At 41.3% G+C, this 13,508-nt stretch overlaps 4 protein-coding genes across 9 annotated transcripts in view; 3 read left to right on the forward strand and 1 right to left on the reverse strand.

Moving 5' to 3' along the window:
* LOC130517355 (uncharacterized) overlaps positions 1-1,363 on the forward strand; it is a 2,978-nt gene extending 1,615 nt beyond the window's left edge. The window contains exons 3-4 of one of the 2 annotated variants that reach the window (XR_008947706.1): positions 228-314; positions 953-1,363. Coding sequence is in view for 1 of the 2 variants with exons in the window: in XM_057019178.1 (XP_056875158.1) it covers positions 228-1,072 (845 nt within the window). In the remaining variant the exon portion in view is untranslated. Of the gene's footprint in view, positions 1-227 lie in introns of both variants that reach the window. The other variant, XM_057019178.1, reaches the window with a different exon arrangement.
* A 239-nt stretch (positions 1,364-1,602) lies between these two features.
* ankra2 (ankyrin repeat, family A (RFXANK-like), 2) lies at positions 1,603-4,141 on the forward strand. 3 transcript variants are annotated; one of them, XM_057019174.1, is made up of 9 exons: positions 1,603-1,702; positions 1,946-2,291; positions 2,377-2,535; positions 2,615-2,680; positions 2,765-2,862; positions 2,992-3,117; positions 3,221-3,287; positions 3,379-3,459; positions 3,542-4,141. In XM_057019174.1, exons 2-9 carry the CDS (start codon positions 2,000-2,002, stop codon positions 3,595-3,597), a joined length of 945 nt encoding a protein of 314 aa, XP_056875154.1. In that variant the 5' UTR covers positions 1,603-1,702; positions 1,946-1,999; the 3' UTR covers positions 3,598-4,141. The 3 variants fall into 3 exon arrangements, with proteins under 3 accessions (XP_056875154.1, XP_056875157.1, XP_056875156.1); XM_057019177.1 differs by having other exon boundaries at positions 1,603-1,698; XM_057019176.1 differs by having other exon boundaries at positions 1,618-2,291.
* A 236-nt stretch (positions 4,142-4,377) lies between these two features.
* On the reverse strand, positions 4,378-7,468 carry btf3 (basic transcription factor 3). 3 transcript variants are annotated; one of them, XM_057019179.1, is made up of 6 exons: positions 7,378-7,468; positions 5,937-6,005; positions 5,568-5,681; positions 5,280-5,481; positions 5,078-5,134; positions 4,378-4,870 (listed from the first exon to the last, which is right to left on the reverse strand). In XM_057019179.1, exons 2-6 carry the CDS (start codon positions 6,003-6,005, stop codon positions 4,824-4,826), a joined length of 489 nt encoding a protein of 162 aa, XP_056875159.1. In that variant the 5' UTR covers positions 7,378-7,468; the 3' UTR covers positions 4,378-4,823. The 3 variants fall into 3 exon arrangements, with proteins under 3 accessions (XP_056875159.1, XP_056875160.1, XP_056875161.1); XM_057019180.1 differs by having other exon boundaries at positions 7,229-7,410; XM_057019181.1 differs by lacking the exon at positions 7,378-7,468 and adding an exon at positions 7,225-7,248.
* A 3,552-nt stretch (positions 7,469-11,020) lies between these two features.
* On the forward strand, positions 11,021-12,819 carry foxd1 (forkhead box D1). Its single transcript, XM_057019173.1, has one exon. The coding sequence runs from the start codon at positions 11,288-11,290 to the stop codon at positions 12,314-12,316; it is 1,029 nt and encodes a 342-aa protein (XP_056875153.1). The 5' UTR covers positions 11,021-11,287; the 3' UTR covers positions 12,317-12,819.
* The last annotated feature ends 689 nt before the right edge of the window (positions 12,820-13,508 follow it).

The following is a 13,508-nucleotide window of genomic DNA, read 5'->3' on the forward strand; positions in this document are numbered from 1 at the left end:
AGTAAACTTGAACTCTCCCACCCCATTTGAAGCTAGAAATAAAGTTCCCCAGAAACCAGACGAACTTTGAGTCCTCCTCATTTAGACCCATTATCCTAATTGGATCTGACACACAAATACGTTTTAAACCCTAGCAACAGACTTGGAATTACAGACAGACCTAAGGGGGGAGGCTATTTCCTTTTTCCCAATAAAAATTTGTTGTAATAATTTTAGTTCATCATCAGGTGTTTCTTTTTGGCCACTGAACACCGAGTGCTCTGAGGAAGAGAGGTCCTCCAGTAATCCAGCTCCCCCTGGTAACCAGGAGAATGGTATGTATGCTCCTCAGCAGGTCGAGGTTGAGCCTCCCACAGGTAATGGTGAAAGTGAGGGGGAAGAACCTCCCAGACCCCCCACTCCTACAGCCCAGCAGCTTCCAGTGTACAATGGGATGGAATGGCAACAAGGTCATGCTCTTTCATTTCCTGTTTACAACTATGCTCCCTACCATGAAACCTACGCTGTCCCACCCCTTAATCCATATGCGTATCCTCTGCCCTTTGGAGATCCTTATGCTGGTTTGTATTATGAGTTTCTTTATGCGAATCATTATGCATTCACTTCAGCTGGTTTTTACACGCAGTTTGCACATCTCTTTCCCTATGCTTTACCCTTTGGTGTTCCCTATGCTGTGTCTGATCCTTTTGCTCATCCTTACTTTCGTGCTTTCCCCTCAGTTGATCCTTATGCTTTGCCACATGCTCCTCCTTACCCTGGTTTTCATGACAATCCTTATGATGTCCTTTATGGCCATTATGATTATTTAGAATATATGGATGATGATGGGCTGGAAAGCTCTTACTTTAATGCCACTGAGCTTGTGAGCTCTGTTGAAAACATTGGGCCACTCCCAGTGGAAACTTTTTCTGAGGAGTTCAGTTTTAGTTGCTTCTTTTCTTCTTTCCCCGAGGCCTCTGAAAATCCCTCAACTTCTGGCATCGGTTCTTCCACCAGAAGAGTCAGAGAAGAAAGCAGTGATGAGGAGGCTGCCAAGAGGCCGAGGTGGTCTCCTGAGAGTGATTCAGACTGACTTTACTGCTCATCACAGATGTGGTGAACTTCACCTCAATACATCTGTATTTTAAAGGTAAAAATAATCTCGTGATATATGATGACGCCATTATATTTACATGTAAGAGTTTCAGAGTGTCATAGAATGTTTTAGTTAAATAAGTGGAGTGTAGTGAGTGTAGGTTTAAATTCATGGTTTGACCTTCATTTTGTTGGGAAATGCAGAACAACTTGGGCACCAATAGTTCAGTGGAACTGTAAAGTAAAATTATTGTACTTTTGCTTTCAATAAAGTTGCTATACAAGTGGTTGTTGGGTTTAATTTCTTTCCTGAATTGATGTTGACATGCATTATATTCTACCACTGAAAATCGCATTTATTTTTTATCTCCTAAAATCAAATCCCATTAAAATTATATTATACTGTAAAATTTGCTTTCTTCTTATTTAAAATGGTATGGTGGTAGTAACGGGATTACTAATACTTTCTTTGTGTATTTATTCACTTAAAATACATCTGGAACGAAAAGGCGGGATGTTATTCGTGGATGCACACGGAAGTGTTGCGCAGGCGCACATCTGTCAAAACATCGAAAGATAAGGGGCGACCGCTATGTGATTTCGTGTAAAACAATGCCTTTTCCAGTAGGTAATGTATTTATATATGCATTTCTGTTTGTATTAGTCTATAAAATTGTAACGTTCAACTCTATTACAGACAATAAAAGAATCCGATAAGTGACCAAGATAAGGCTACTATGCTAATTGGTAGCTAACAATTCTTTGCAAAGTAATATTTCCATTAACATTAACTGTCGAGGGGAATTGAAAGTGTTGCTATAAATTATTCCAACTGAAGTATTTGTACGTACAAATTATTACGGTTTTCCAGGCGTTTATCCACAATAATTCAATCCAGTGTGAATATTAATTGGATGAGGAGAAAATGGACGACGTTACTGTATCAGCCCCCGAAGGAATAGCCGAGTGTCCCATGGTTGCCGACGACATGGAGGGGATCTGTGTAATGCCGGATCTGGGTACTATCAAGACTGAGCAGTCGAGCATAGATGACCCAGGAAACCAAAATGTGTCCATGGGCATCAAGTTCATACTTCCCAACCGCTTTGACATGAATGTTTGCTCAAGATTTGTCAAGTCACTAAATGAGGAGGACAGCAAGAATATCCAGGACCAGGTCAACTCTGATCTTGAGGTGGCTTCTGTTTTATTTAAAGGTAAAAACCTGTAAGTTGATCATGTTTGACAGATGAGTTTGTAACTGATGTGACATGAGGTCACGTTTTGTTTTGTTCCTTTCAGCTGAGTGCAATATTCAGACCTCACCCTCTCCAGGGATACAAGTGAGACACGTTTATACACCATCCACCACCAAACATTTCTCCCCTATCAAGCAGTCAACCACACTGACCAATAAACATCGTGGAAATGAGGTTTCCTCCACGCCTCTGTTGGTCCATTGTAAGTTATTTTAACTTCATTTTTAAAGTGATTCTGACACGCATACAGTGAAAAAGCTAATACTCACCTTTCCTTTAAGCTTTGTCCATACATCAGCTGGCAGCCCAAGGTGAAATGGTGTTTCTTGCAAGCAGAATTGAACAAGGTAGGCAGTGCATTGTAAGCAAAGGCATGAATTTGTGATAACATATGTGGAGCTCATTATTTCCTTTCTCTCTCTTTTCAATAGAGAGCGTTATCAATCTTCAAGATGAAGAAGGCTTCACACCTCTGATGTGGGCAGCAGCACATGGACAGATTGCTGTTGTTGAGTTTCTACTTCAAAATGTATGGCCCAGAAGCTCATCAAGAACAAATCTTCCTCTTTTAAAACATACTGATATATATTATATACAGCAGGTATATAGATATAAGCTATATTCTGACAGTTTTTGTGTGCATACCTCTTCACAACAGGGTGCAGACCCCAATCTTCTTGCCAAAGGGAGAGAAAGTGCTCTGTCCTTGGCGTGCAGTAAGGGCTACACGGATATTCTGAAGATGCTCATTGACTGCGGAGTTGACGTTAATGAATATGATTGGGTAAAGAAAGTACAGCACAGGACCAAACCTAAAAGTACTGTTGAATAGAAGCACCTAAAAGGCAAGATAGTCCGTTCTGATGTCAGGGTTTTATGGATTTCAGAATGGAGGAGCTCCTTTGCTGTATGCTGTTCATGGGAACCACGTACGCTGCGTGGAAATCTTGTTGGGTGAGCAGCCACCCCTCCAGGCTAAAACCTGCACTACTGTTACATGGTGCATTATGTTAACAAAGACCTGGTGTCTCCATTTGTCTTCCAGAGAGCGGAGCTGACCCTACTATCGAGTCAGATTCTGGGTTCAATGCAATGGACATGGCCGTAGCAATGGGTCACAGGAACGGTAGGTGTCAGACACTGCACATACTCAAAACACAAGATTGAAGGCATTGGAAACGGTAATGGAAAAATCTCCCTCCGTTCAGTTCAACAGGTGATGGAAGCACACTTACTGAAATTACTGATGGGCGTCAGAGAGTGAAATGAATACTTGAATAATGGAAGCAGAAATCTGAGGTCAGGACAATCTCACAGGACAAGCCAGAACATTTTGTGTGGTCATTTCAACAGACTTTCTTCGTTGTTGCATGATGCATGTGAAGGTTTCCGTTGGTTGATTTTCCGAGTTTTCTTATAGACATTTTGATTTGAGGTTTTTCACCTTAAAATGGTACTGAAACGGATGTTCACTCATCCAATTCTAGTCATAAATCATGTTAAAGCTTTCAGTTCTAAGCATCCTAAAACCCCCAGTTCATCGAATCTGCCTCTTTTCTGAGGTCCACCTCGAGACTTTACACGTGCTTTACTGACAGCCAGATGTTTTTTTTCTACCAAGTTTATTTATTGTTACTCTGTAAATTGTGTTGTAATGTGATAAAATATCCTGCTGATGTTTGTTATGTATTGTGAAATTAATGTCAACTAACCTTATTTAAAATACCCCAAATGACTGTGGTTCAAAAAGGTCAGATACTTGTTTATAATACTGAATCTCTTATTTAAATAAAAAGACCTTTTGGAAATTCCATCCTGCAGATGCTTTTTGTTTGTTTTTTTAAATTACACACATGTGAAGATAAGAGATGATTGTCTAACACACACACCACATAATTAAAGTACACTAATAGTTAATAGATCATTTTTGCAAGCGCATACAATAACCAATAAGACCCATTTCCTGTAAATATTTAACGGAGTCGTGTCTTATGAGGCTGACTTGGAAACTGCAGTGTTGACTGAAACAATGCTGCCATCAGGGTTTCGTTGACAGTAGCAAACGTTTATTCCAGATATGGTGGTATTGAGTGAGGCCACAAAAAATGAAGACTCAGTAACATGGAGGAAATTGACACAGCAGGATTCTTCTGCACCATTTACAGGTTGTTACTCTACTCTAATATATTGAGTACAGCAAATAATTAGTCTGGTGGAGAACAAACACTAAAATACCCAATGGCTGAATACTGCTACTCCCAGATTTTAACATTGAGGAGTACTATTCTAGAAAATACGCTTAATTAATTCTCACAGGAGTCTGCAAGTGTTTCGTTTAGGCATTTCATATTTTAAAGATTGCTCTGTCAAAAACTGATAGAATATCCACCTTGTAAAGTATGTTAACCATTAACTTTTCACCTCACAGACACTCCAATTTGTGCCCAACATGGACTTGTTTCATCCAGGGCAAGGGGGAAAAAGTGTCCTCTAGTTAGCCTCATCTTTGGATGCTTCATCAAAATTCTCCACCAGATCTGAAATGACAAGAAATAAACCGTCAAAGGACGAACGATGGTAATGTTACCCTAATGCAGTGCTTATTCTCCCCCAAATACTCTCCACAGATATTAGAGATATTAAAATTTTTTATAAAATTAGCTTCAAATGACAAGGTGTGATGCATTTTTTTGAGCTCAACCTTAAATGCAGAAGTTAAACTAGAAAGGGGACAATGTGCTCACCTGGAACGTCATCGTCTTCTTCTTCTACTGTCGCGATTGGCGCTTTTCCATCTGTAGCTGTGAGAAGAGAGCACATCCGTCAGCAGCATGAAGGGATATAAAGCAGCTACAAAGGGTGCCTGAAATGAAGCTTCTTTCTCCAACATGGATTTAGGAATGTATATTGTCATCCAGCGTGTTTAAATGCCAATGGGGTACTGACCCTGTTTGGGCAGGGCCTCTGCGAGTCTCCTGAGGCTCGTCAGACTGTCGGCTCCCAGCTGGTTCAGGATACCGGGCAGCATCTCGGTCAGCTGCTTGGTCTCAGCGTGGCCAGTAATGGTGAAGGTGTTGGCAGCGAGGGAGGCCTGCACTTTAGGATTGTTGAAGTGGATCACTGTTCCTTGATTTGTAAACATGTTAACCTGCAAGAAACAGAACTCTTTATTGCTGAGAAATGTTTAAAAATGGTCGCTGTGGTGCAGAATGAAAGGGAAAATATTAGGCCAACCTCTTCAATACCAGAGATATTGTTAACTCCCAGCTTTTTTAGTGAAAACTGGAGCTTCTTGTCATCTGCGGTTGCTGTTCTGTGCACAACCTTCTTCTTTCTGCGAGCACTGCCCTATGGAAACATTTGCACAAACATTTCTTATTGATCACATGGTTGCTATAAAAGATGAAATTTTCAGTAAAACAAATCAAATTTTTCCATCAACTTTTACAGCACAGATCTGTATTTCATTGTGTTTTGCTGATATTAAGATAATTCTTTTCATAATAACCTGGAGCAAAAGACTAATGTTTATGGGAAACAAGTAAGACCTTGTAAAATTACAAAATTAGCAATAAAAAAAGAAGTATTTCTAGCTGAGATTACCTTCCCACCAATGCGGACTTGTGCCTGAAGTTTAGCGAGTTTTTCTTGATTCATATTTGCTTCTTTCATCTAGAGAAAAATAAAATTCATTACAAAAACATCAACAGTTAAACATGTTTAGCTATTGTGTAATTGTTAGTACGTTTACATGCAGTTGAATCAAGCTATGATCAACATTTGAGGTTGGCATCTCCTCAGAATACGTTCCTCGTCCCAGTTTTAATGCAACGTAGAAAATCGAGAACACCCTCAACACTAGGTGGAGATGTGCGTTGAGACCACCCCTTTTCCCGTTGACCTATTATGTCACATACTAAACACTTGGAATCAATCAGACTGGTGTTGTGCCGTAGAACACACTCCGGCCATGAAGCGCATCCCCTTGCAGCTGTTCAAAAGTAAAAGTCAGCAGTTTAGATGACACTTAAAAAAAAGAATATTGGTGGGGTTGAGGAGCATGCCCACATGTATCGTCGTTCAAGTCTGATTTAGGCATGTATATGCCATAGAATGTGAATTTCCAATCACATTATGTCTTATCTGGATAAGGACGACTCACATTAGTTTAGACTAAAGTATACTCTGTTGTCCTGTTATAGTCCAATTTAGGCAACAGCTTTTAAGGGACATGTAAACATACTGAGGACATTTACTTTTCGAACAGGTGTGAGGGGGCCCATTTCACAGCAGGGGGGCATTCATCATAATACCACTCTGCTGGTTGGTTATTGGGCCACATAATACGTCAACCGGAAAATGGGCCCTTTTAGCCCGCTGAAAAGAGCCATATCGCCACCTAGTGTTGAGGAGGAGGACATGCTCTCGTCAGTTAGTCGAGTTTCTTCGTTTAATGGTAAATAAAACATGGAACGAATCCAGACAGGACGCCAAAGAAGAGCATGTAAACGTACTGGCGGATTTTCTTTAAAATAATTAAAGGCACTAAAGACATACTACTAAAATTGCACAAGTTGGGAGCAGACTGTGTGCAGTGATTGCCCGTAAATTGCCTTTAAAGCCAAACGATGTCAAGTGCACAAAACGTTAGACAAGGCATCTAAACTCATGAAAACCCGAGAGTATCGCTGTTTTCCGCAGAGCATGGCGAACTCACCGTCTAATATCGAGGAATTCTTAAAGGTTAAACATCATAACATAAACTAGCGCTTGCCGTCTAATTCGAAGAACGTTTGTACAAAAAGTAAGGTGTGGTTTAGCTTTGGTGCAAGAACTTGGCGGCTCACTTTAGCTAGCTTTTCGGCTAACTAGAGACGGCCCTGTCATTTACCCACTCGCTCACACCACACGCCTTCTTAGTCACGTTGGCGTCAAACCGTGGCAGACTTCAGCCGGCGGATCACAAAATGATGTCCTTTACCTCTTGCCGCCGGGTCGGGGTAAAATAATGTGTAGAAGAAGGTATTTAAAGCTCCTCACTGACCTGTAAACTATCAGCAGACACATGCGGGGAGCAAGATGGAAGCGAGAGAGAGGAAGGCGGAAGTGACGTACAGGGAAAAGGCGCAGTGCTCCTGTGCTTTTTAGCCCTGAGTTTGGATTCGCAGGCATCCCTGGAGTTCTGGGCATCTAAAGTTCAAATTTAGAACGAAATAAACCGGGATTTTGCATTCGCAACCCCACAAGTTGGCCTACAGTTTAGATTTCAGCCACTTCTTTTTAGAGTTTTAATAGAGGCATGCGTTCAGCATCATAAGTATATAAAAATAACACAAACATCCACCGACCTTAAAATCTTTAATAGATTTTAGGGTTAACCACCAAAACAGAAGAAGGCATGGAATATTCTGTACCTCCCTATTCTTCATATATAAAGCATATATAAGGACATTAGCAACCTTCTTAACAACTCTAAACCATCCTAACCACCCACCCCTTTAAAAGCTTTTTATTCAGCTGTGGACTGTCTCAGGCCAAAATTGCTTAAACAAAAATCCTAAAAATGCCTGTAAGTCAAGTATAATAGTATAATTTAACATTAATGCTTGCAGTAATTTTTTTATTTGATTTTACAAATATTTCGATTAATGAGAGAAAATTATTTTGATTTCAGTTAATTTTGTGCTCATCAAACTGCTGGTACGTCATCAAACTCTGGGGCGCTGCCACACAGGGAGCACTAGCGCCCTCGTCTGGATGCAGCCATTTTGCCATTTACTTGTTTCGCCAGTAATCAAGCAAAATCATGGTTTAAAGTGGGTTGTAGTTTTATAGCAACTTGCATCTTTGTTTTATTGTCAAAGCTGATCTGCTTTTCAGATGAGCCCTGAATGATTATAACACCAACTAAAGGAAACTGTAAAACCATTCGCTTAAAATCTTTTTCTTTGACATGTTTAAATTCATTGACGTTTTTCAGCCGCGATTAAAAAGACAACACTGTTTAACAGGTAGATCGGATCATCATGCTTCTAAAACTGAGTTTTTATGTACTTTCAAAAAAGGGGGAAAAAACATAAAATCGTGGTTTCATTTCATTGTCCACATAAAAGCAACAAAACTCCTCTCGTTCCGTTCTGGTAGATAGAGCTGCTATTTTTATTTCACTATTTAGTTTTTTGATAGCACCACCATGGTTAAAATACGATGCAATGCATTAATAAATAATCAAACGTGGTACTGTAGCACCACAAAAATATACAAACGCTACAATCTTTTAGACAAGATGGAGGGAATTCGAAGGCTGTTTTTTTTAAAATCCGAAAAATCAATGGGCCATTTTTCTCCATTTCTCTGCATGCGCGCGTTTGTTGTTTGGTCTCACCTGTTGCGCACATGATACATGTTAATCACAGGCCCTCATTTACTGGGGGGGGGGGGGGGGGGGGGGGGGTCAGACCGGGGAGGAGGAGGCAAACAAGCAGAAGGTCTCAAACGGCAAAGCTCTTTGTTGCTTTCACGGGAACCGCCACCGAACGCACAGGGGAAGTTTGGGGGATTCTTTAGAGGTAGTCTGTACACACACACACACACACACACACACACACACACACACACGCACGCACGCACGCACGCACCACACACACACACACACCTGCTGGAAGATTCGTCTTTATATTCATCGATGCCTTAAATATGATATCGAAAACATAGCAAATGTGCACAACTTTAATCAACTAAGAATCAAACACATTTATTTAAAATCCTGTTTTTATGTTTCTATAGTTCAATGAAAGATAAATAGTTGATTATTGTTCATGTGTCAAACTCGACTATTTTTTTAAAAGTATTGTCGCTTTTGTCACCTTTAACGCATTTAAACTGTCAAACTATTCGATATTTACATAATTACATAAAGAAACGCGAACGTCCTTTGTTGCTTTTTTGAAAGCGGATTATTTCTCATTATATTAGTTATTTAACATCACGTTTACGTAGATATTTTAATGTTTATTGTACTACAACTTAAAAAATAAATAAAAATGACACAGCATCGAGCTGATAATACTAATGAAATAAGACGTACCAGTCTAGTCGAGCATATTGAGCCTCATCTTTACTTTTTTCCTCTCAAAACTTCATCATTCACTCCACACTTGATCGGATTATTATCGTTTTATTTTTTTTTATTGTTTTATCAAATGAACACCTGGCTTGAAAATTATAGTCTACAAAAAGTGGTTAATTTAATTTTACTCAATTGACTGGCTGTGAAACGACGGGAGTTTAAAAGTTATGGTCGTTATTCTTTTTTAAACTTATCTAACGCTAGATGGCGCAAATCAAATGCAAAATGAAACGCAGCTGAGGAACAGCGTGTTGCACTTTCCAGAAGTTAAACGTGTTTGATATTCTCTTGAGACATTTCTTAAAAGTTTGAGAAAATGTTCTTAAAACGGTCACAGCTAAACAGAAGTGATATAAAAATTCCAGTATTTGTCGAATTTAAAATATATATATTACTATCATTATTATTTCCTGACAGGCTTGATTAAATCCTGCAGAGGGACTTCCACACTCGCACGTTATTTGTGTGAATCATGTGTGTTCGCCTTCATTTCATTCGCGACCAAATTTAGGATTAATGGTTTTCTTTTAAATCGGCTGTTGCTGCTGCAAAAAATAAAATAAAAAACGACTACCTGCAGCTTTTATAAACTTAAAATGATGTCGCAAAGATCAAGTAAAAAGAATAAATCAACTATTTTGAACACCTTTCTTTAAAAATCAGTCTATGGGGACGAAGAAAGCCCGTTTATTTACTGATTTATTCCCACTTTTTGTCCTGAAAAAATGCTTTCCTGACTAATTTCTTTCTAAAACTGCTCGTGTATTTTTCTTTGATAACAAATGATGCACCTGCGGCATATATGCATAAAACAATTTGGCGGCCCCGGCTATAGAAGAAAATAAAATTAACAGACATGCAACCAACACACACACACACACACACACACACACACACACACACACACATACACACAATGCTGCAGACGCTCGACAGAGGCCTTGTATGTGGGGCTTGCATCCTCTGCGTGACCCGTGACTGATTCGAGTTAACAGCTGACTCTTTTCCATTACAAATGGCTCCCGGATAATCTAGATAACTACCGGATCACGCAAACTGAGCGGTCTATAGGAAGAGCAGTCACCGGCACCGCTGCAGAAGACACTGATATCATATTTTTATCTCATGGGAACAATTCAAATCAGTTTAATTTGTTGCTATTGTTTTGTTTTTTGTTTTTTTGAAAGCTACATAAGACAATGCACATGACAAAACGTGTGAGTTCTGTAACGGAAACAAGTAAGAAAATGGTCAAAATAACCGCATAGGATCTTCTCACTGACCACCCCTGCAATTACGAATCCCCCAAAGATGTGATTTATTTCCCAACATCTATTTTTTGTAAAACACTGGGGTGTAATAAAAGCTTCACATGAGTGTGGAGTACAGGCCACCATGAGTGACCACTAAAAAGGATGTAGGCCACACCAAACGTTTAATTTTCAAAGAGCATGTTTTGTTATTTAATTTTTTCTCTCCCTCGTTTCATTGGCCTCGGTGACGTTCCGTACCCATGTGATCAGGGCGGTGGTATAAAGGCGGAGAGAAGATCCGCCCCTTCTGTGATTCAAGGTTTGGACCTTTACGCGTTTCCCGGCGCAGTCGTCAGCCCGGTTTTGAGGGTCGCAGGTCCTGACTGCGCGATTAAAATATATCCTGAGAAACATATGGAAATAGCGAGATACTGGGGGGGCGTCTCTCACCCACGGCGACACGTGCTCCTCTCCTCTCCCCCCATCATCTGTGGAGTTAGTGAAGAGAGAGGACAGGGCAGCTCCTATCGTCTTCCCCATCTGGCGTCGGAGGGCACATCCGTGTGAGAGCCATGACTCTGAGCTCCGAGATGTCGGATGCCTCCATCCTTTCGGAAGAGACCGACATAGACGTGGTCGGGGAAGGGGAAGAGGACAATCAGACGCGCTCTTACGTGGATGAGGTGGCACAGATGCGCGACGGCATCCTCCTGGACGGCTCTTCTCCTCCGTGCCTGGACAGCTCCACCTCCACAAGGGATACCTTCAAACCGGCGGGCAAGAACACGCTGGTGAAGCCCCCTTACTCCTACATCGCCTTAATCACCATGGCCATCCTGCAGAGTCCAAAGAAGAGACTCACCCTCAGTGAGATCTGCGACTTCATCAGCAATCGCTTCCCGTACTACAGGGAGAAGTTCCCGGCCTGGCAGAACTCCATCAGGCACAACTTGTCTCTCAACGATTGCTTCGTCAAGATACCAAGGGAGCCTGGGAATCCTGGGAAGGGCAACTACTGGACCTTGGACCCGGAATCGGCTGATATGTTCGACAACGGGAGCTTTCTGAGGCGGAGGAAGCGCTTCAAGCGGCAGCAGCCGCAGGACTTGCTGCGGGAGCACAACGGCTTCCTCCCCGCGGCGGCGGCCGCGTATGGGTACGGACCCTACGGCTGCGGGGGATACGGCATCCAGCTCCAGTCCTACCACACGCACTCTGCACTTTTTGCTTTCCAGCAACAGCAACAACAGCAGCACTCAAGGCATTCACACACGGGAACCATTATCCCGGCGCCGTCTTTGATGGCCACCACCACGGACTTAGCCAGGAGCAGGTTTTATCCGCAGCTTAGTTCCAGTCTGACCTCAGCCGGCGTGCAGGCTGCGGCCCCGGTGCAGAAGTCGAGTTCACCGGTGCAGCGCTCACCCTTTTCCATAGAGAGCATCATCGGCGGGGCCGTGAGCCCCTCCAGGACTCCCCCAGTTGTCGTACCGACTTTACCATCTTCTTTGGGGCCTGCAGCTGCGGGTCACCCCGGAGCTGTTTTACACCCGGTCGAAAACTTTCCGAATAGAGTTGTCAGCGGCTCTAGCGGCTGTTAAATGTCTTAAACACGGTTGAAGAGACTAAAAATAAAAGAAATCAGCATCAAACACAAAAACGCCCCCCTCTCTTTGAAGGTAGGATTATTTTTGTATGTTTTGCTTGATAGCACACAGCGGAATGATGGACATAAGCAACACTATTTGTGCCTATATTCATGCTGTTTTAAAAAAAATATATAATAATAATATATTTATGTTCATTTCTTTTCGGAGTGAATCCTCTTGATGACGATCTTTGTTTTTTCCATCAAATAATTCATTTCTGTCACTGCTTAGGACGTCTCAGGACTTATAAATGAACACATGTTAAAGAATAGGCTGATAATAATGTATTTGTGTCAATCACCTTCATGTTTTTCTAATAGATCTGGCAGATCAAAAACGTTTTTAATGGTTTTTCAGTTGAACTTTGTATTAAAAAACAGAGAAAAGTCATACATTTATAATAACATATGCAGTGTGTGTTTATTCCAGTAATAAAACCTTGTACAGTTTGGCAATTATTGTGTAACTGAAGTGTGATATTTTTACACAGTTTGTTTTTCAACAAAAAATAAATTTCGTTTTGACAAAAAAGAGGTTAAGGTTCTTGGAAATAACTTTGTTTGCCTCCTGGGTCTTTAAGTACGACCAGGATTTAAATTTTGAAATATTCCAGAAGTATAAAGTGTCCCGTCTTTGGGAGTTAGAGCAAACTTTGCGCATTGTGATCCCGAAAACATAAACATGTGAACATTGCATGAGTTCAGATGTCTCATGTGCACATGAGGCGTGCGTGTCCACCTGACCGCTCTCACACTCATCCTCATAATTACGCTGCAGGATGCCAGCAGGCTGAGATGGGGGGCTGTAAATGCCCCCCAATACGTCAAATCGGTTCGAAGAAAAATGCATTTGGTTTTTGGTCATTTTTTAAAACCAATTGAAGTGATGCTCGCGAAATTTCGGCGTGATGTGCCACACAGCCAGCTCGAACCTTTATCATTTAATTGATTTTATATTGTTGTTTTCCCGTTAAAGCAGCTGTAGTTTCTCGGGAGGCGATGCGCATTTACGCACACATTTGCAGGTATATGGACCATGTGCTGGAGCACCTGTGTTAACGTACTGCTGTGTGTACCCGACCTCTATCATTCCATATTTCATGAGCTCCGCATATAACCTTTATTGTACAGGCCTGCTGCTTCCG

The sequence above is a fragment of the Takifugu flavidus genome, chromosome 20, assembly GCF_003711565.1.
Source record: "Takifugu flavidus isolate HTHZ2018 chromosome 20, ASM371156v2, whole genome shotgun sequence".
NCBI classification, from domain to species: Eukaryota; Metazoa; Chordata; class Actinopteri; order Tetraodontiformes; family Tetraodontidae; genus Takifugu; species Takifugu flavidus.